General features: G+C 43.5%; 1 protein-coding gene and 1 long non-coding RNA gene across 2 annotated transcripts in view; one reads left to right on the forward strand and one right to left on the reverse strand.

The window, feature by feature from the left end:
* The window catches only part of LOC309447055, a 75,201-nt gene that overhangs the window by 9,364 nt on the left and 44,929 nt on the right, over nucleotides 1-20,908 (reverse strand). The window contains exons 10-11 of the long non-coding RNA XR_014185552.1: nucleotides 11,887-12,003; nucleotides 11,649-11,752 (exon numbers count right to left, since the gene is read on the reverse strand). This is a non-coding gene — a long non-coding RNA (uncharacterized lncRNA). The remainder of the gene's footprint in view (nucleotides 1-11,648; nucleotides 11,753-11,886; nucleotides 12,004-20,908) is intronic.
* LOC309447048 (myosin heavy chain, skeletal muscle, adult-like) lies at nucleotides 2,556-20,204 on the forward strand. Its single transcript, XM_082067307.1, has 38 exons — nucleotides 2,556-2,774; nucleotides 2,863-3,006; nucleotides 3,099-3,255; nucleotides 3,857-3,884; nucleotides 3,982-4,090; nucleotides 4,184-4,276; nucleotides 4,404-4,467; nucleotides 4,559-4,657; nucleotides 4,756-4,859; nucleotides 4,946-5,084; nucleotides 5,996-6,114; nucleotides 6,215-6,364; nucleotides 6,894-7,064; nucleotides 8,463-8,772; nucleotides 8,882-8,952; nucleotides 10,491-10,578; nucleotides 10,670-10,787; nucleotides 11,062-11,185; nucleotides 11,654-11,790; nucleotides 11,894-12,149; nucleotides 13,339-13,581; nucleotides 13,666-13,842; nucleotides 13,928-14,073; nucleotides 14,167-14,257; nucleotides 14,345-14,734; nucleotides 14,972-15,098; nucleotides 15,193-15,311; nucleotides 15,584-15,780; nucleotides 16,174-16,357; nucleotides 16,444-16,609; nucleotides 16,781-16,905; nucleotides 17,098-17,406; nucleotides 17,507-17,710; nucleotides 17,998-18,123; nucleotides 18,219-18,389; nucleotides 18,476-18,580; nucleotides 18,719-18,814; nucleotides 19,903-20,204. Exons 1-38 carry the CDS (start codon nucleotides 2,571-2,573, stop codon nucleotides 20,053-20,055), a joined length of 5,814 nt encoding a protein of 1,937 aa, XP_081923433.1. The 5' UTR covers nucleotides 2,556-2,570; the 3' UTR covers nucleotides 20,056-20,204.

Here is a 20,908-nt window from a genome sequence, read left to right on the forward strand (position 1 = left end):
ATACGTCCAATTATTTGTATAGCTATGGCTGACCAGAGGATTTTTCTATCAGTTGTAGGGAGGAAAAACCATTGGGACTATTCCTAGATCAGGTTATCTTTACTATTGTTACAGGCACAGGAACACCTGGATAAGCTAAAAAGTTGCCAGCAAAATAAGGGAGCATCTGTTGCTCGCTGGCACTGACCTGCAGATCAGAAATCTCAGCAGAACACGGTGGTGCACAGGGTCACAACAACATTGCTTGGAGAATCTCCCACCTATATGCAATCTGAACTGTGTACAGAGAGGCACACATGCATGCGCCTCTTTGTGTGTGTACGCGTGCACTCTTCCTGATATCCCCAAAGCCGGCTCACATCTCTGTCAGAGACACCAGCTGAAAAGCCCAGGTAGCAGCCAGCCTCTCACTGCTGCTGTGGCCATCCTGCTGTGCCCATGACCCTTGTTATACAGCTGCACTTGTGCTTTCAGGATTTTACCAGCATAACTGCCAAGAGCTTTGCATAATGCTATTTTATCTTTTAACATCCTGTTTTATCTATTGTACAGCTGGGGTATCTGCAGTGCAGACATACCAAGCAATCCACCCTGGGTCATACAGTGAGTCGGTGGGAAAGCCAGCAATAGAATCCATAAGTCCTGCATCCAAGTTCTCTAAGTGCCTTGACTAGTCCAGATTCCCGCCTTAACACCCTTGTCAGATTGTTTATAGAAGATGTATTCATATAGTCAGTAAGACATCAAAATTTTCTAATTATATCTAGTCATGTCAAATGACAATTATGCCCTTAGTTCAGTTTGCCAGACAATGCTTTACCAAAGAAGGTTTGCCAAAAATTTTTTGACCGAAGAAAGAGTAGGCATCTGTAGCATCTGCGACTAGATAGTATAAAACGTCCCTGCGACAAATCTGCCCCGTCTCCACGGAACGCTTCAAGGTAAGTGTATGAGGCCACAGGCTCGCAGGAAGGGGATGGTGCCCTTTTGTGCCACAACATTCCTGCTGCCTCCAGAGCCCGTTTCCAGGAGGGCACTCAATTTCTCTGCTCAGGTTTTAAATCTGCTTTCAAGGCACCTGCACATTTTCACTCTGGATTTCTGTGCAGCAGCAAGTAGGGAGTTGCCATTTCTGCTCTGCAGTACTGACCAGTTGCCAGCCTGCCAGCCACCCATCGGGTGTCACAGGAGGTAAGAACCTGATTTATTAATCCTTAGAGGGCAGAGGAAGATGCTTTCAGGTGGGATTTCTGGAAGGATCACTGTTTCACCCTAAATTCAAACCTAGTGTGATTAACGTAGAAGGTAGTAGGGTGCCCAAGGTTTTCAAGTGGCTGTGTTTGAGGTCTCTGGCCACTGATGGCAGACTAGAAAATCCCCATGGGGGAATTCTGCATTTCTGCTTAACTCACCTGACAAGGATCAAGCTGTGCTGGCTTCCCATCTTTGCTATGACAGCATAATTGGACCAAGATGAGCAGAGCAGGAAAAAGTGCAAAATTCTGCATTCTACCTGAGAATGCATGAATTAATAAATAACCTGAACATCCAGATCTTCTAACCATCTTTGTAAAATGCCAGAGCTTGCTTAGATATCCATTTTCTTGCTTCAGACAAAAAAAAAAAAAAACACATATATATATATATACATACATATATATATATATATATATACACATACATATTACCTAATGAATGAAGAGGGAATAGATTTTACTAACACAGCTGGAGAATTTTCAAGTGCAGTTGGGTAAATTTAGCTAACTACGTGTTTAATAAAGCATCTGAAAAAAATATTGTTATTTTTAAAAAGTTTTGAGAACTCACCTGTTCCTAGGTTTGTGTGTTTGTGTGTGTGTGTGTGTAAGTATTTACTTGGGATCTTAATACAGGCTTGGCAAATCCAACTTCAATGCTTGAATGTTATGTCACCCAAGTCAGAACTTTGGGGCTGAAATTATTTAGATATTGTACTGAAGAATGACAAATGCATACAACAAATTTAATTGTGGCAGAATATTAAAAGGTCACAAAGCCTACAATTTCGTTTGACAACTTCCTTAGCAAAATTCATTAATTTCTCACCTCCTTTCTCTTACCATTATATTTAATAGGTAACTGTCCCACAGGTTCAATGTTTTCCAAGACTGTAGGTCACCTACACTACCGTTTCCAGAAATGTTACTTCACTGTTCATTCTTTTATCAAAATGTCCTAACTGTATTTCCATTCCTTATAGTGATATCTTACAAAAACTTGTTCAGTAAATTCACTTCTTTATTACAGACACAGTATTCTCAAAGCACCAAACCCACAGTTCTGAAATGCTCTCTCAAATGTTTGAAGACCTAGACTACAACAATTAAAGCCTCTTATTTTCTAAGTTGACGTAAAAATTTAGTCTTCAGCTAGCTCATGTTAGGTGTTGCAAATACTCAGAGTCTGAAGAGAAACAAAGACACAGGATGTAAAGTTTATCCCAGTTGTACGGAATAGATGTAAATAATCAGTGCCATATTGTTCCTCCCCATTAGAATCCTCTGCTGACGCACCTTCAATAAAGTGCAGCCATGTCGTCAGACGCTGAGATGGCTGTTTTTGGGGAGGCGGCTCCTTACCTCCGAAAATCAGAGAAGGAGAGAATTGCAGCCCAAAACAAGCCATTTGATGCCAAGTCATCCGTCTTTGTGGTGCATCCCAAGGAATCCTTTGTGAAAGGGACAATCCAGAGTAGGGAATCAGGGAAGGTCACCGTCAAGACTGAAGCTGGAGAGGTGAGTGAAAAACAAGGCTGCAGGACACTATTTGATTCCCACTCTGAGGTTTTAGCTGACATTCATGGATCTTTCATTTCCCTGGCAGACCCTGACCGTCAAGGACGATCAAGTCTTCTCCATGAACCCTCCCAAGTATGACAAAGTGGAGGACATGGCCATGATGACCCACCTCCACGAACCCGCTGTGCTGTACAACCTCAAAGAGCGTTATGCAGCCTGGATGATCTACGTAAGTACCAGCAGCAGTCTTCCTTTGGGGAGCTGGGAGAACTGCTCTGCCAGGCTCAGGGGAAGGCAACGTGCTGTGTCCCTTCCTCGCAGACCTACTCGGGTCTCTTCTGCGTCACCGTCAACCCCTACAAGTGGCTGCCGGTGTACAACCCGGAGGTGGTGTTGGCCTACAGAGGCAAGAAGCGCAGTGAGGCCCCTCCACACATCTTCTCCATCTCTGACAACGCCTATCAGTTCATGCTGACTGGTGAGTGTTTGACCTCCCTCACAGCAACTTAAACTGAAAAGCCCCACTGATCTCACTGGAGCATGTGACAAGCCAGCTAAAAACACCGCCAAGATGCTTGACTGAGCACTTGATTGAGTTATGCAGGAATTCATTTCAAGTGAAAGTGACCCAGTAGCACACATGGCCTCAGGAATGTATATTATTTACACTTTATTGTATTAAATTCTTCATTCTCCCACTACAGAAATAGTACTTGGCACAGTTTGCTACTTCCTTTCACTGACAGGAAAGAAGAAATTATTCCATGTAATCCACCATTTTGAATGCAACTAGGCAGTTTGATTAGATTTCATTATGAGAACTGTCTGAAGGGCAGGTGGATGCACAGCTTGACTCAGGACCACGTGCCTTGGAGTGCTATGCATCCATTTGGGTCTGTACTTACTGCTGCTAGGACCTGGCAGGGAATTGGCTTCCCTTGGACTACTTGGATTACTACTCTCGGACTTTCTGAAGAATCCCTAACTTACATTTACAGCTTTACTTGTCATTCAGCTCAGCGTTACCCAAGTCAACCACTAACATCATAACACCATCTTTAATTCTGTCTCGTTCACAGATCGCGAGAACCAGTCGATCCTGATCACGTACGTACACTCCCTGCTGGGTCCCTGCGGGGCTGCCCGGTGCCAGGGGATCTCCTGCCTGACCACACGCTCTCTGCTTCTCTCTTTGCTTTGACAGCGGAGAATCCGGTGCAGGGAAGACTGTGAACACCAAGCGTGTCATCCAGTACTTTGCAACAATTGCAGCCAGTGGGGAGAAGAAGAAGGAAGAGCCCGGCAAAATGCAGGTAAATTAATAAATGTTGGCTTGAATCAAAGCTTTTCTCCATTCCTGACATGATTTTTGGAAAGGATAACCAGCAATATCTATCATCCCGCAGGGAACGCTTGAGGATCAAATCATCAGCGCCAACCCACTGCTGGAGGCCTTTGGAAACGCCAAGACCGTGAGGAACGACAACTCCTCACGCTTTGTAAGTTGTTGCTTTGGACAAAATCCCTCCTTATTTATAACAGCAGTGATCGGCTAGTGGTATTCTCACATAAGGGGATGGCAATTAAATGCATTTAGGCTGAAATGTTGCTTCTTCTCCTTAACAGGGCAAATTCATCAGAATCCACTTTGGAGCTACCGGCAAACTGGCTTCTGCAGACATTGAAACTTGTAAGAGACTCTCCTGGCCTGATCCCATTCCTCCCCAAATTCCCACCTCCATGTGCATTCCTGTGCCTGACTCTTCTGCCTTCCTTGCCAGATCTGCTGGAGAAGTCCAGAGTCACTTTCCAGCTCAAGGCGGAAAGAAGCTACCACATCTTCTATCAGGTCACCTCCAACAAGAAGCCGGAGCTAATTGGTAGGAGGCATCACAGCATTGTGGAGACAATCACCGAGCAACATTTAACTACATTACAAAAACAATTAATGTTAACCCATGGACCTATTTGTTTTCAGAAATGCTCCTCATCACTACCAACCCATATGACTACCCTTTTGTGAGTCAAGGTGAAATCACTGTTCCCAGCATTGATGACAAGGAGGAGCTGATGGCTACAGATGTAAGTAGCCTACAAAAAAGGTCAGCAAGCATAGGTCATACATCACAGAACACGCAAATATTTCACTTTGGTGATTGTATTACCAGAGTGCCATTGACATCCTGGGCTTCACCGCTGATGAAAAGACTGCCATCTACAAGCTGACAGGGGCCGTCATGCACTATGGGAATTTGAAGTTCAAGCAGAAACCAAGAGAGGAGCAGGCAGAGCCTGATGGCACAGAAGGTATTATCAAACTTGATAATTAATCTTTCTGTAAGCCACTATGGATATGAAAGACAGCGAAAGTTATTCTTTGTTGGATTTTAGGATCCAAGGAAATTATGAGCCCAAAAAACTGTTTCTTGTCCTCTTATCAATACATAAGTTCTCTGAGCTCAGGATTTTTTTATGCTGTGAACAATCAACAGTTTAGACTGTCCTTTTTATACTTCCAGGGAGTCATGAGCAATGGATGTCCCTCCTGTAACACTATTAGTCACACCTGTGTTGAAATATGGCTTGCAATTGTGAAATAGTCAAGTGGTTCAGTGTAACAGGATGAGGGACCATTTGTGTTAACCCGCATCTGTCAGGCACTCAGGGAACTCTGGTGTGAGAGGTGTATTTGATTCCTCTCCTGTGTTGGCACATGACCTACAACTGCTGTCTCCAAGTATCTGAGCAATGGTTCCTCCTTCAAAAGGACTAGGCAGAAGGTGTGACGTACCATAGGTAAAAGTATGAAAACCAATGAGTTTTATAGAACATTAGAAACCAAAGCTCAGAAAGAGAAGAGAGATATCCCCTCTGTGTCTACCCTAAACACTGGGTGTTTTTGATCACCTGAATGTAGACCGTACTTGACTGTTGTCACTGCAACTCCTGAGCTACACATGTGCTACAAATATTCAGACTGGCAAGCTGCAGCTTTCAATTTTGTGCCAGGAGAATTTTCTACATGCTTCAGTGAAGATTTTCAGACTTAAAAATTCTTATTGAAAAGTCTAATATGTGTAACAATGACTTTGATGTTACCAAGATTCTATCAAAAGATTTCGAAGAACACAAGTCTAAACTGTGCAGCCTTTAGAGAATATTCCAAGATTCAAAGTCTGTTTGGCACTAAATTCTTCCTTTTTCTTCTGTCTTTTTAGTTGCTGACAAGGCTGCCTATTTAATGGGTCTGAATTCAGCTGACATGCTCAAGGCCCTCTGCTACCCCCGTGTCAAGGTTGGGAATGAATATGTGACCAAGGGTCAAACTGCGCAGCAGGTGAGAAATATGTGTTAACCTGGAAACATGTTTTGAATCAAGAACCTTTTGATTCTCCTCTGCTCTGTATGGTAACTCCAGACGTTTATTTTTCTTATAGGTGCACAATGCCGTAGGTGCTCTGGCAAAAGCTGTCTATGAGAGGATGTTCTTGTGGATGGTTGTTCGTATCAACCAACAGCTGGATACCAAGCAGCCCAGACAGTACTTCATTGGTGTCCTGGACATTGCTGGCTTTGAGATCTTTGATGTAAGTAACAAAGACTTGGTATGCGCTATTTGGAAGTGGCAACTAGATCTCTGTGAGATATATTCTTGAAGAAGATATAATACTATTATATAATTATTTTTAGCTATTTGCCTTTTTTTTTTTTTTGTCATGAAGCACAAAATGACCTTTCAAAGCACCGGTCTTATTTTAAAATATGCCAATTCAAAAGTGCAGAATGGTCCAGTCAGAAAAATTCTTTGGTTTAAATTATCAAGGACAAAGTGTAAAAACATGTATATCACAATAGACTGAACATTTTTTTTTCTCCCTATAATTTAGTCTCAGATTGTACAGCAGTCAGATTTTATCTTCACATTTTTATCAATGAAAAAAATAATTCCTTGTGGACAACTGATTTGATGTATTTCTCTGTTTCGTTACGTAGACATAAGGCAGACTGGAGAAATGCACAGACTTGATGAAGAAGCCAAGATAACTGCATTCCCTATTTTTAAAGGATGAGATTGTTGCATGTTGTACATACAGGTCTTTCTTATTTTATTTGCAGTTCAACAGCTTTGAGCAGCTGTGCATCAACTTCACCAATGAGAAACTGCAACAGTTCTTCAACCACCACATGTTCGTGCTGGAGCAGGAGGAGTACAAGAAGGAAGGAATTGAATGGACATTCATAGATTTTGGGATGGACCTGGCTGCCTGCATTGAGCTCATTGAGAAGGTATCTTCCCTGTTCAAATGCATTACACACATGGAAATTCTATACTTAATTCGTCTCATTTTTCAAACAGATCATCTATGTTCATACACAAAAATTCAGCTTTTGTTATTCAAAATACCTTGCTGTGTAGCTTATTTTTTCTGTTAAGTGAGACATGAAAGAGATTTCACACAGCTTTCTCTCAGCAAGTCCGTACTGATCTCTTTTCAAGGGTCAAAAGATCGCCAAACTCACAATAAGATTGCTCTTCCAAAACAACTAGAGTCAATTTCCAGCTCAGCGTGTCCTCCTCACCTTTCAGCTCTAACGGACTTGTGCTTGTATGGTAGAATATCTATATCTTCGGAAAACTGACCTAGAGGATGGACATACATAACTGTCAGCACAGAGTCGCACTTAGACGTGCATCCTTTGACTGTCCATGTGAAGGCGGTTGCACTGCACATGGGTGGGAAGTTCAGTGGCTGGAAGGATGATAAATAGTTAGAACCACAGAATCACAGAACTGCTGAGGTTTGAAGGCAGCTCTGGAGATCACTTAGTCCACCTCCCCTGGTCACAGCAGTGTCTGTTAGAGCAGGTTGCTCAAGACTATGTCCAGTTGGATTTTGAATATGTTCAAGGGAGGATGCTCCACAGATACTCTGGGGAACCTGTTCCAACTGTTGCCCCCACTCACAGTAAAGAAACTTTTCTTCTGTTTAAATAGAATTTTGTCTATTTCAATTCATGTCTGTCCTATCTTGTCCTGTCACTAGACACCTCTAGCTCTGTCTTCTTTACCTCCTCCCATTAGATATTTATACACATTGATAAGATCCCCAGAGCCTTCTCTTTTCCACGCTGAATAGTCCCATCTCTATCAGCTTCTCCTTGTATGTCAGACGTTCCAGTCATGGCCTGTCATGGGGCTATCTCTGCTATGTCCACATTTGTCTTGTACTGGGGAGCCAAGAGCTGGACACAGAACTCCAGATGTTTCTCAGCAGAGCAGAGAGAAGGGGAAGGATCACCTCTCTTGAGCTGCTGGTAACATTCTTAATGCAGCCCAGGATGAGTTGGCTGCCTTTGCCACAAGGGTGTATTGCTGGCTCATGTTCAATTTGTCTAACACATCTGTGTGTGCTTTGAGTCCCTCTGGATAAGGAAGCAGTGCTCTGATTTTATAAAGTAGGTACTCAATACAAACTAAATGAATTTCTCTTAATCTTTATGACTCATTTGGTATTAAAAAATCTAAGTATCAACGTTTAATCTCACTTTCTAGCAAAAAAGTAATTTAATTATAATATTTTCTGATTTATATCTCAGTCTGTGTCCCACTACTCAATCTAGGTGAAGGTAATTATTGCCCTGAAAACTAAATTACAGTGTGTTTCCCTTGTGCATTTCTCCTAGCCCATGGGCATCTTCTCCATCCTGGAAGAGGAGTGCATGTTCCCCAAGGCGACTGACACCTCTTTCAAGAACAAGCTCTATGACCAACATCTGGGCAAGTCCGCTAACTTTCAGAAACCCAAACCTACCAAAGGGAAGGTCGAGGCTCACTTCTCTCTGATACACTACGCTGGCACGGTGGACTACAACATCACTGGCTGGCTGGAGAAGAACAAGGACCCTCTGAACGAAACTGTCATTGGGTTGTACCAGAAATCGTCACTGAAAACATTGGCCTTACTCTTTGCCAATTATGGTGGAGCTGAAGCAGGTTGGTTCTATGAATCCCTTATTTTTACTGATGTACAGTTTACAGAAAGGAATCATAAAAGGAAAAAACAAACACCTAAAATCTGATTAATTTCTTTTCAATTTTGCAGAGGCTAGTGCTGGGAAGAAAGGTAGCAAGAAGAAAGGTTCTTCCTTCCAGACTGTCTCAGCTCTTTTCCGGGTACAGTAGAGATTTCACTATTTCCTGCTAAGATGAGGAGTAAATCCACCATTTAAAATGGCCAATCTTTTTTTTTTGGCTTAGTTGTGTTAAAAGAACCTGAAGTTCTTGGGCCATATTGTGCTAGGAAGAAATCTACCGTAATCTATTTATGCTCCATTCCAGTAAATGCACAACCTTTCTTTTTGTCCACTTGTCCCAGGACGATGTTTCCAAGCAGAAGATGCCATACAGAAAATTTCTAAAATACATGTAAAATATACTAGATTTCCTTCAGATGTCCACCTCTGACTTCGGAACCTTTTATTGCCCTTTAACAACATTCTGCCCACTGGTCTAGAGGGTGACCTATTTACTCAATTTATATCTCTAGTTTTTCTCCATAATTCAGGGATCAATCTCTTATGGCTGAAATATCACCACTCCTAGGGTTCTGGATTTTTAAGATGTTAGACACTTGACCATTCTTTGTCATAGCCAAGTCCTTCTGCCCGGCTGCTCCATACACTTCTTCCAGGTGAAATACCGAGTCTCTCCTGATGTTATTTATTACCATATTCATCCTTCATTTAGGACTGTTTTCTTGATATAGCCTAATTTTTCTACAGATCTGATGTCATATGATTCTTGATCACCTGACAGACTCTAGCCAGTGCTCTCAAAGAGCACATGGGAATGTGTGTATATGCTCCAAGAAAAATAGTCCTAGCTGTAGTGCCCCGAACTAGCAAGTGGGAAAGTATTGCCAGCATGTATCAGTCAAAAACAATGCTATAAGCCTACAATTGCAGGTCATAACACTTTAAGAGGTGATATTGTAGGAGAAACAATATCTGCTGCATTTGGGTTGCATTTCTGTTATGTTTTCAAACTTTCTTCCACTAACCATACTGTTTAGACAGGTTTGTGTTTAGCCATCTTAATGTTTTGGCTGCTTAATTTACATAGTCTGAGATGTCCTCTGGAGGCACTTGCTTCCCCCCACTACTTTTAGGCAATAAATGTTTATAAATAAATATACAGCTATTAATTACAAGACAAGGCTGGGATCCCTCTCACCTTATCCTCATCTTACTTTACAAGATAAACAGGTAATCTAGACATATAAACCTCAGCTTTTTGTTCCTTTTGTTTTAAGTGGGGAATATAGGAAGTTTCTATGTGGTGTGCTCCATATGACCATCTTTACTACCTACTGTATTATTCTTCAAACTGCCTCATAGAGATGAAAGTTTATGGTTACATCCAATGGAAGATGGATATAGTTTCTCATGGAAGCATTACACTACAGTCAGTAAAAAGTATTGACATTGTATATTTAAGAGTATGATGTTTTTAACAGGTTAATCAAAATAACTATACACTAAGTTAATTAACAGCAAAGATCTGTAGAAGTCAGAAAACCTGGTGCAGGGGCTTCAGTTCAGGATTCTGCAAGCTAATTTTTGTCTGATATCTCAATATCTCTTTTCAGTAGGCTTGATGCTTATGGTGGAAATAACATTTACTAATATAAACTTTGTTAATGACTCTACCAGGAGAATTTAAACAAGCTCATGACCAATCTGAGAAGCACCCACCCTCATTTTGTACGCTGCATCATCCCAAATGAAACAAAAACTCCTGGTAAGACTCACACACAGACAGTTTTCAGTATGCAGCAGCTCTTCCCCTCTTTATTATAGAAAATAGTATATATTTGTGCTCTGAATTTTAGGTGCCATGGAGCATGAACTAGTGCTTCATCAGCTGCGGTGTAATGGCGTGCTGGAAGGGATCAGAATTTGCAGAAAAGGATTTCCCAACAGAGTCCTGTATGCAGATTTTAAACAGAGGTCAGACTTCTTCCCCTAACTGGGTCATTTTGTCCATCTTGAGTAGCTTATGAAATTTAAGTTTCACCTCTGGTAACTAAAGCCTTCTCTAAAGTTTATGTGTAGCAGCAGTGTTATGTTCTCAACAGTTCTTAGACTCTTTCTTGCAGTGTACCAGTCAACAGGTCTCAACAACAAACCTTGTTTACATTCATAGAATCATAGAATCATTTTGGTTGGAAAAGACCCTTAAGATCATCAATTCCAATGCAAGTCCTTCCATTTTCTCCCCCAGATACAAAGTTTTAAATGCAAGTGCTATCCCCGAGGGACAGTTCATTGACAGCAAGAAGGCTTGTGAGAAACTTCTTGGGTCAATTGATATAGACCACACTCAGTACAAATTTGGGCACACCAAGGTACAAGAACTGTTTGTTTCAAGTACTATGTGTTTTTGATTTGTGTGGGTTGAGAATGATACTTGGATCCTCCAGATAGTATGTGAAATGATCAAATAGCCTGTTTAAAAGAAAGCAGCCAAGTACTTATTGACTTAACACTTGAATAAAATTGAAATTCATTGCCATAGGATAATTAATTAAGGGTTAATTAAGGGTTAATTAAGGGTTCCTAATTGAAGAATAGACCTCTTGAATAAAAGAATCAAGGGTTAATGAAAAGAGAGCCAAATGTCTGGCTATTATAGTCCTTCAACTGGAGATAACTGGACACTTGGAGATTTAAAAGAGGGTCTGTCGCTACATACATTGTCTGTGCCTTTGCTCTTTCTCTTAACTTCCCATATTATCTGCCATGGGGGACAGGGTACTGGGCTACACTGAACAACAATCACATACACTGCACCTGTTTTCATGTTCTTACCCAAGGTGTTCTTCAAAGCTGGGCTGATAGGCCTCTTGGAAGAGATGAGGGATGAGAAGCTGGCACAGCTCATCACCCGCACACAGGCCAGGTGCAGGGGCTTCCTGATGAGAATGGAATACCAGAGAATGGTGGAGAGGAGGTAGACATTTCTTCAGATTTGATTCACTGAATTTGGCTTGTTGTATCACCATGGTCTAAATATTTAATATTAATATTTAATATTAATTTGACTCACCTCTCAGGGAGTCCATCTTCTGCATCCAGTACAACATCCGTGCATTCATGAATGTGAAGCACTGGCCCTGGATGAAGTTGTTCTTCAAGATCAAGCCCTTGCTGAAGAGCGCAGAATCTGAGAAAGAGATGGCCAACATGAAACAAGAGTTTGAGAAAACCAAGGAAGAGCTTGCGAAGTCTGAGGCAAAGAGGAAGGAGCTGGAGCAGAAAATGGTGAAACTGGTGCAGGAGAAAAATGACCTGCAGCTCCAAGTGCAGGCGGTGAGTACTACCAGCATGCCTCATCTTAACTGAACTGTGACTATCAGGCTGATATTTACATTTACGGTTTCAAAAGACACATAGAAATTACAATTCAATTCAATTCAATTGTATTTCATTAAGTATTGCTCTTAAAAATATAACTAGCTTCAATAAGGAGGCTGTAGGCAAGATATTACAAGTGAGACATTTCCATTTGTTATGCTGAGGTCTCAGTCATTTACAGACAGTTAAACTGCATCTGAACAATCAACATCACCATGTCATAATATTGACCTAACTCAGGGAAAATAGGATTTAATATTTTCACTTGCCCTCCTAAATTATTCAGAATCACTGCATAACATTATGTGATACACCTGTGGTATTGTAATGCTGTGGTTTCTAAATTAAATCATTCATAGAACAGAAAAGACTGTATCTTCAAATTAATACTATGCAGAGTATGTGGCATATAGGAAAATGTACATGCCCCCTTTTATAGAGAATCTTAAACTGTAAAAAGATGAAAAAATCCACTCACTGCTAAAATTATAATTTCTCTTTCATATTATTTCTGTTAGACTGAAAATTGAGACAAAATATAACATAGGACATCTGTTGCAAAAAAAGCCTAGAGACAATTCTTTCAGCAACTCTCTTTCTTCTGATCTGACGAGGGTTTCACATAGAAAAGCCAAAGCTGCTGGATGCTGAGCATTTTGAGCCATGGTGATCTAAATGTAAACCAGAAACGGTTGCTCCAAAATGCAGTAGAGTGAAAAAAGAGAAATACAACCATGATTTAAGCATAACTGTGACTTCAGTATTTATATGTATCCTGTCATATGGTTATCACTCAGAACTTCATAAATGTGGGAGACATTCTTTTGATTAAACCCAAATTTATGTACTTTGTTCTAATGTTTGATATCATGGGATGATATTTGATTATATACCTTGCACAAATATGTAAATACCTGGAGCTTCATGTAGACTGAAAATCATTTTATTTCATTTTAAAATGAAATGTTTCAAAACTGGCTGCTTCAAAACCAACAATATAAAATCAATTTTCTATTATATTTAATTCTGTTGGAACATACACCAAAGTTTTAACTACAAAATTGCTATCCAGGACTTTAAACTATGAAGGAAACATAATATTCCCTCAAAAAACAAATCCCTAAAAATGGTATTTTCCCACCAGGAAGCGGATGCTTTGGCTGATGCTGAGGAAAGATGTGACCAGCTCATCAAAACCAAAATCCAGCTGGAAGCTAAAGTTAAAGAGGTGACTGAGAGGGCTGAGGATGAGGAAGAAATTAATGCTGAACTGACAGCCAAGAAAAGGAAACTGGAGGATGAATGTTCAGAACTGAAGAAAGATATTGATGACCTTGAGTTAACATTGGCCAAGGTTGAAAAGGAAAAACATGCCACCGAAAACAAGGTATGAGGCAGAAGAAGTCACTATCCCAGGAAAGAAATTTTAAAGAATTTTTTAATATCTGCCCTTACTCCCTTCTTCCCAAAGGTGAAAAACCTGACAGAGGAGATGGCAGCTCTGGACGAGACCATTGTGAAGCTGACAAAAGAGAAGAAAGCCCTCCAAGAGGCCCACCAGCAGACACTGGATGACCTGCAGGCAGAAGAGGACAAAGTCAATACACTGACCAAAGCCAAGACCAAGCTGGAGCAGCAAGTGGACGATGTGAGCACATGGCCATCCAGCAAGAACAGGACAGGTATGGAGTTAGACCTGACCGGTTGTGAGCTGAAGGTCTTGTTCTTTTTAGCTGGAAGGCTCCCTGGAGCAAGAGAAGAAACTGCGCATGGACCTTGAGAGAGCTAAGAGGAAACTGGAAGGAGACCTGAAGCTGGCCCAAGACAGCATAATGGACTTGGAAAATGATAAGCAGCAGCTGGATGAGAAACTGAAGAAGTAAGTGTGGCTGTGGGACACCTGAGTGCTGGGCTGGTTGCGCCATGGTTGTCTTTTTTCCCTGATCTTTAACTTGTTTTGATTTGCCCACAGGAAAGACTTTGAAATCAGCCAGATCCAGAGCAAGATCGAGGATGAGCAACTTCTAGGCATCCAGTTACAGAAGAAGATCAAGGAGCTTCAGGCAAGCCTCTTTTCCTTTCCCTTTCTCTCCCAGTCTCAGGTCAGGTAGGAGAAGACCTGAGTGTGAAGGGTCCCTAATGTTCCACAGGCCCGTATTGAGGAACTGGAGGAGGAAATTGAGGCCGAGCGAACCTCTCGGGCAAAAGCCGAGAAGCATCGCGCTGACCTCTCCAGGGAGCTGGAGGAGATCAGCGAGCGCCTGGAAGAAGCAGGAGGGGCCACGGCAGCTCAGATTGAGATGAACAAGAAGCGTGAGGCAGAGTTTCAGAAGATGCGTCGCGACCTGGAAGAGGCCACGCTGCAGCACGAAGCCACGGCTGCCGCCCTGCGCAAGAAGCACGCGGACAGCACAGCTGAGCTTGGGGAGCAGATCGACAACCTGCAGCGAGTGAAGCAGAAGCTGGAGAAGGAGAAGAGTGAGCTGAAGATGGAGATTGACGACTTGGCCAGTAACATGGAGTCTGTCTCTAAGGCCAAGGTACACAAATACTTTTATTAGAAATTTGAAAACAATGTAGTCTTTGTGTTTATTATTCTCTTATTAACTATTATCAGGTTATAACTCTTTCCTTTAACTCTAATATACAGAATTGTGGGCATGTACACATACTCCCCAGATATGTAAACCACACATTCTGGACACATTTTCCATTTTTCTTAACTAAGACAGAATAAAGGTATTAAGTCAATTTTCTTATGTGTGATTGACACCTAGGCGAACCTGGAGAAGATGTGCCGCACTCTGGAAGACCAACTGAATGAGATTAAAACAAAGGAGGAACAGAATCAGCGCATGATCAGCGACCTCAGTGCTCAAAGAGCTCGTCTGCAGACAGAATCTGGTACAGCAATTCCATCTCTAGTTTAGAAATGGAAGAATCCCTGAAATGACTCTCTTCACTATTAAAATGTTTTCTTCATTGCAAACGTTTCTAGGTGAATTTGCACGCCAGGTGGACGAAAAGGATGCTTTGATTTCTCAGCTGTCTAGAGGGAAACAGGCTTTCACCCAGCAGATTGAAGAACTGAAACGGCAACTTGAGGAAGAAATAAAGGTGAAGATATTTTTGGGTTTTTTTGGTGCAGTGTTCAAGAGTTCAAAAGGCGATCTAATTAAAAGTTTAAAACTTGTATTAGGTCATGCAATCTAGGCCCTGTCAGTGCAGGACTCATGGATTTTGGCAGCATATGAGACCTTGTTTTTTATTTCTTTTTCATGTAGTCAGTTAATCACTATTTCTCTGGGATATATTGCAACGGCAAAGTGCCACTAAGAGAAAATTTCCCAGCATGCACCTACTACTTATGGCAATCTTCTTACCATCAGGCCAAGAATGCCCTGGCCCACGCCCTGCAGTCTGCTCGCCACGACTGTGACTTGCTCCGGGAACAATATGAGGAGGAGCAGGAAGCCAAGGGGGAGCTGCAGCGTGCGCTGTCCAAGGCCAACAGCGAAGTGGCCCAGTGGAGAACCAAATACGAGACTGACGCTATTCAGCGCACGGAGGAGCTGGAGGAGGCCAAGTACGTGGGGAAGGTGGGGAAGGTTGGCAGAAACCTAGAATGGAATTTTGAAGAGACAACAGATAAAATGAAAGGCAAAAGTGTACAACTTGCTTGGGGAGGAATTATATGGAAGAGAAATAAGTGCTATAAATGGCTTAGTTTTGAAAAACACAAGGAGAATAGGATACATGATTATGAATGCAGGGGAAAGGCAATTTGTGGTGTGTACAGAGGGCAGAGGGCCAGCTAGACCCTGGGGAAAGGAAATTGGAAGAAAAATGACTGTCTGGAATATGCACTGCACCATGAGCATGGCACAAAATACTGTCAAGCATTTCAGTACTGTAGTGAAAAAGAAAAAACAAAGCCTATTTTATTCCCCAATTATAAGCTGTGCTTACCATCTCCCAGGAAGAAGCTGGCACAGCGCCTGCAGGAGGCAGAGGAACACGTTGAAGCTGTGAATGCCAAATGTGCCTCCCTGGAAAAGACAAAGCAGAGGCTGCAGAATGAAGTGGAGGACCTGATGATTGATGTGGAGCGATCAAATGCTGCCTGCGCAGCTCTGGATAAGAAGCAGAAGAACTTTGACAAGGTCTTTTGGGCTCCAGACCTGGGGTTCCTGGGCAGAGCATCCCCTCCTGATGGCCACATCCAAACTCACACCTGGTTTCTCTTCAGATCCTGGCAGAATGGAAGCAGAAGTACGAGGAGACACAGGCTGAGCTGGAAGCCTCCCAGAAGGAGGCTCGCTCTCTCAGCACGGAGCTCTTTAAGATGAAGAATGCCTATGAGGAGTCCTTGGACCACCTGGAAACGCTGAAGCGGGAGAACAAGAACTTGCAGCGTAAGTGCCCGGCCCTCTGCTCCTGGCAGGGCTTTCTCCTGTCCAGCACTACGCACCGCTGCACATGGGTCTGTGCCTGCAGGTGGGCAGGGATGTCTGTCACCTTGGTGTGACAGGGCCCTTCCCGTTGTGCTCTGTGCCTGACCATGCCATTGGTGTTTGTTCCCACAGAGGAGATTTCCGACCTCACGGAGCAGATTGCAGAGGGAGGAAAGGCGATTCATGAGCTGGAGAAAGTCAAGAAGCAGATTGAGCAGGAGAAATCTGAAATCCAGGCTGCTCTGGAGGAAGCTGAGGTACAGGCTCATAATCACTGGTGTCTGCATAAAAATAGGAGGAATGGAGAAATAGGGCTAAAACCTGCTTGTTGCACCTCTGTTCCAGGGGTGGGGCACAGCCAACTGAGATTTCCTGAAATGTACTGCAGTTACCTGGAAAGCAAGCAGTAGCTTTATTGATGTTACAAATGCTTGTGTCCACTTGCCCAGGCCTCCCTGGAACATGAAGAGGGGAAGATCCTGCGCCTCCAGCTTGAGCTCAACCAGGTGAAGTCGGAGATTGACAGGAAGATAGCAGAGAAAGATGAGGAGATTGACCAGATGAAGAGAAACCACCTCAGAATTGTGGAGTCCTTGCAGAGCAGCCTGGACGCTGAGATCAGGAGCAGGAATGAAGCCCTGCGGCTGAAGAAGAAGATGGAGGGAGACCTAAATGAAATGGAGATCCAGCTGAGCCATGCCAACCGCGTGGCTGCAGAGGCACAAAAGAACCTGAGAAACACCCAGGGAGTGCTCAAGGTCCGTTCAGCAAAGCTGCTGAAAGAGAGGAGACATCTCTGACAGTTTTGTCATCTAAGCACACGCTGCCACCTTGCAATTTCTCTTGTCTTTTTCTCAGGATACCCAGATACACTTGGACGATGCTCTGAGGACACAGGAGGACCTGAAGGAGCAGGTGGCCATGGTGGAGCGCAGAGCAAACCTGTTGCAGGCTGAAATTGAGGAGCTACGGGCAGCTCTGGAGCAGACGGAGCGTTCGAGGAAACTGGCTGAGCAGGAGCTTCTGGATGCCACCGAACGTGTGCAGCTCCTCCATACCCAGGTAAGGGTGTGGTACCAAAAGCAGCTGTGTTGACACAGCAAACACAGAGGGCAGCTGCGTAACAGTGGATTGGGCAGGGTAGTGGTCTAGAATGGCCTCTCTACTGCTGTCCAGAAGGAAAGGTGCTCAGCGCCCATCACCTGAGCCCACACTCAGTTTGTAAGCAACCATTTTAAAGAGCGTTCCAGAGTTTGAATCCCAAGCTTGAAGAGTAAAGACTTGGCTCAGGCTGTAGGTTTGGTATTGCAGACCTCAGAACACAGGTCTTGAACTCTCTCTTTGCACAGAACACCAGCTTGATCAACACCAAGAAGAAGCTGGAAACAGACATTACCCAAATTCAGAGTGAAATGGAGGATACGATCCAGGAAGCCCGCAATGCTGAAGAGAAGGCCAAGAAGGCCATCACAGATGTGAGTCGGGGGCTCCTTTCATTGCTGATGCTGGATGTATTCTCCTTCAAACTGTGTCCAGCCCCCAAATGGACTTGATCCTTTGCTCTCATCAGGCAGCCATGATGGCAGAAGAGCTGAAGAAGGAGCAGGACACCAGCGCCCACCTGGAGAGGATGAAGAAGAACCTGGACCAGACGGTGAAGGACCTGCAGCACCGTCTGGACGAGGCTGAGCAGTTGGCCCTGAAGGGAGGCAAGAAGCAAATCCAGAAGCTGGAGGCCAGAGTGCGTAGGGCTGCTCTTTGTACATGAGTGAACATGTCACATAAGCAGCCATCAGGGAAGCGTCAAGGATGGGCTTGTCCTTGCAGGTGCGGGAGCTGGAAGGGGAGGTTGATGCTGAGCAGAAGCGCAGCGCTGAAGCCGTGAAGGGTGTGCGCAAGTACGAGAGGAGGGTGAAGGAGCTGACCTACCAGGTAAGGCAGGAGGCCTCTGCGGGCTGACATACCCTCTCACGGGAAGTAAAAATTTTTGCACTTCATTGGCCAGTGGAATCCCAACTCATGTCATCGTGAAACCAATTTACTGTCTTTCCTGTTTGCCAACTGCTTTAGTCTGAGGAAGACCGGAAGAATATTCTTAGGCTCCAGGATCTGGTGGACAAGCTGCAAATGAAGGTGAAATCCTACAAGAGACAATCTGAAGAGGCTGTAAGTATCACTCTGAGTGCTTGGCAAAAAATTTTCTAGGTGTGTAGCATGGTTGCTGAGTAAATTAATCTTAGAAAACTTGATAGTATCACTAGGCACTAATGAAGTGTGAGTTCTTTGAAATGTTTATAAATTAGCCTAGGCTTTGAGCATGAAATAAATGAGTGAATAAGATGGGTAATGAGGAGGGCAAGTGTACCTACCCTTTTTTGCATTAGAACAACAAAGTTGACTGTAGGAAGGAACTGTAATATATTAAGAAGTTTTGAGAAGAACATACTTTCAGAATTCTGCAATTCCTATAACTATCTTTACAAAAGATGCTTGTTAACCCTTGCAATTCAGAGACATTTGGTAGTTATGTGGAAATAAATGACCTGCCAAAACTCCAGAATTCTGTGCCTAGGAACACATAAAATGTTGCATTAAAAATACTTCTGATACAGCATATGGTTACCTACTAAAGGGAACTGCACATTTTGGATTTTTGAGGTGCCAGGGAAGTCTCAGCAGACAGAGAAGGTGTTTAGAAGTACTCTCCCACACCACATTGTACACTGCATTTAGAATTGTTCTAGGACACTGTGCCTTTTTCTGGGTATGCTGCAATCAGAAATGAACTAAGGGAAGTCCTACAGTGAATGCCCGAGCATGGCTTCTTTGAAAATGGTTCAGTACAGACAAGGACTTCTGAACTCAGATAAGGGCATCTGTGAGATGGACACTGAGGAGATCTCATGGACTCACTGTCTCTTACAAATTCCTAACCTCATTTCATTGTCTGCAGAGGTAGTTGAAGGTTTAATTCCAGAGTTAAAAAAATCTGATATCCAGCTATCCAGTTTGTTTCCTTCCCACATTCCAGGACAGAATTATGTTCAAACCCTGTTGCGTTCTGTTTACAATGTGTCTTCTAAAAGGAGGAGAATGAGGAGGTCTGTGTGAGGCTTATGTGTAAGCAGTGGTGGGTGGGGGACGGAGCCCTGGGCCTTCCCCTGGGAAGTCCCACCGCCACTCAAGGTCCAGATGCAGGAGGAAAGAAACCCTTGGCCTGGGCTCCTCACCACCAACTCCCTCTCCCCACACAGGAGGAACTGTCCAACGTCAACCTCTCCAAGTTCCGCAAGATCCAGCACGAGCTGGAGGAAGCCGAGGAGCGGGCTGACATTGCGGAGTCGCAGGTCAACAAGCTCCGAGCGAAGAGCCGGGAGTTTCATAGGAAGATAGAAGGAGAAGAGTGACAATGTCACGAGGCAAAAAAGTGACCTGAGGGATGCACAAAATGTGAAGCTCTTGGTCACTTTCTTCTGTAATTAGTCTTTGTACCCACCTCAGTGAGTGTCTCAATGTCTAGAGAATAAAGACCGTAGATTCCTCTGCATACACACTACGATCAGTGCCTTCTTTGCTTGTTGTTGATTTTTTTTGTTTGTTTGTTTGCTTTTCTGATCAAGCTTGGGGTATTACATTGCAGGACAAGATTTCTTACTTTTCCCAGCTAGGAGAAGGGAGAAGCTAATGCAACCTCTGAACTGAGGACCTGTAAACTCAGAGGCTGGACATTCCTGTGGAGACTACTGAGAGTCCAGTCTGTGCTCCCTTTCATCTCCAGCAGATCCTTGTCATGCTCCTGCCCTCACATATTCTTAATACTTCTCCCATTGTCCTTTCAGCCCAAATTACTTCCCATCTGAGAGGGAAGAGAAGGTGATCACTTTCCTTCTTCATTTCCCTGCTTTTGTTTGAGATGCTGGCAGTCACAAACCCTGAACAGTCTCTGAGCAAGTTATCAGAAGTACACCACACCATGAGGGACCAGCAGTTCCTTGGCAGAGACAATTTTTGGCACACAGAGCATTGCTACGGCACATCAACAGTGCCCCTAAATCATGCCATCTCTCTTACCCTGCATTTCCTCAGATGCCACCACCTGCTCCTGGTTTCTCTGCAGTGGACAAAATGCAGAGTCCTGCCTGGGGCCACACACTGGAAGGACTGACCCTTAGGGCCCATTTCTTGCACACTCTGTGGCACCAACTCACCTCCTCAGCACATCACCTCAAAGGTCAGCCTCGTCACCTCGCACACAACAGG

This window comes from Streptopelia decaocto (genome assembly GCF_964273445.1).
Source record: "Streptopelia decaocto genome assembly, chromosome: 16".
NCBI classification, from domain to species: domain Eukaryota; kingdom Metazoa; phylum Chordata; class Aves; order Columbiformes; family Columbidae; genus Streptopelia; species Streptopelia decaocto.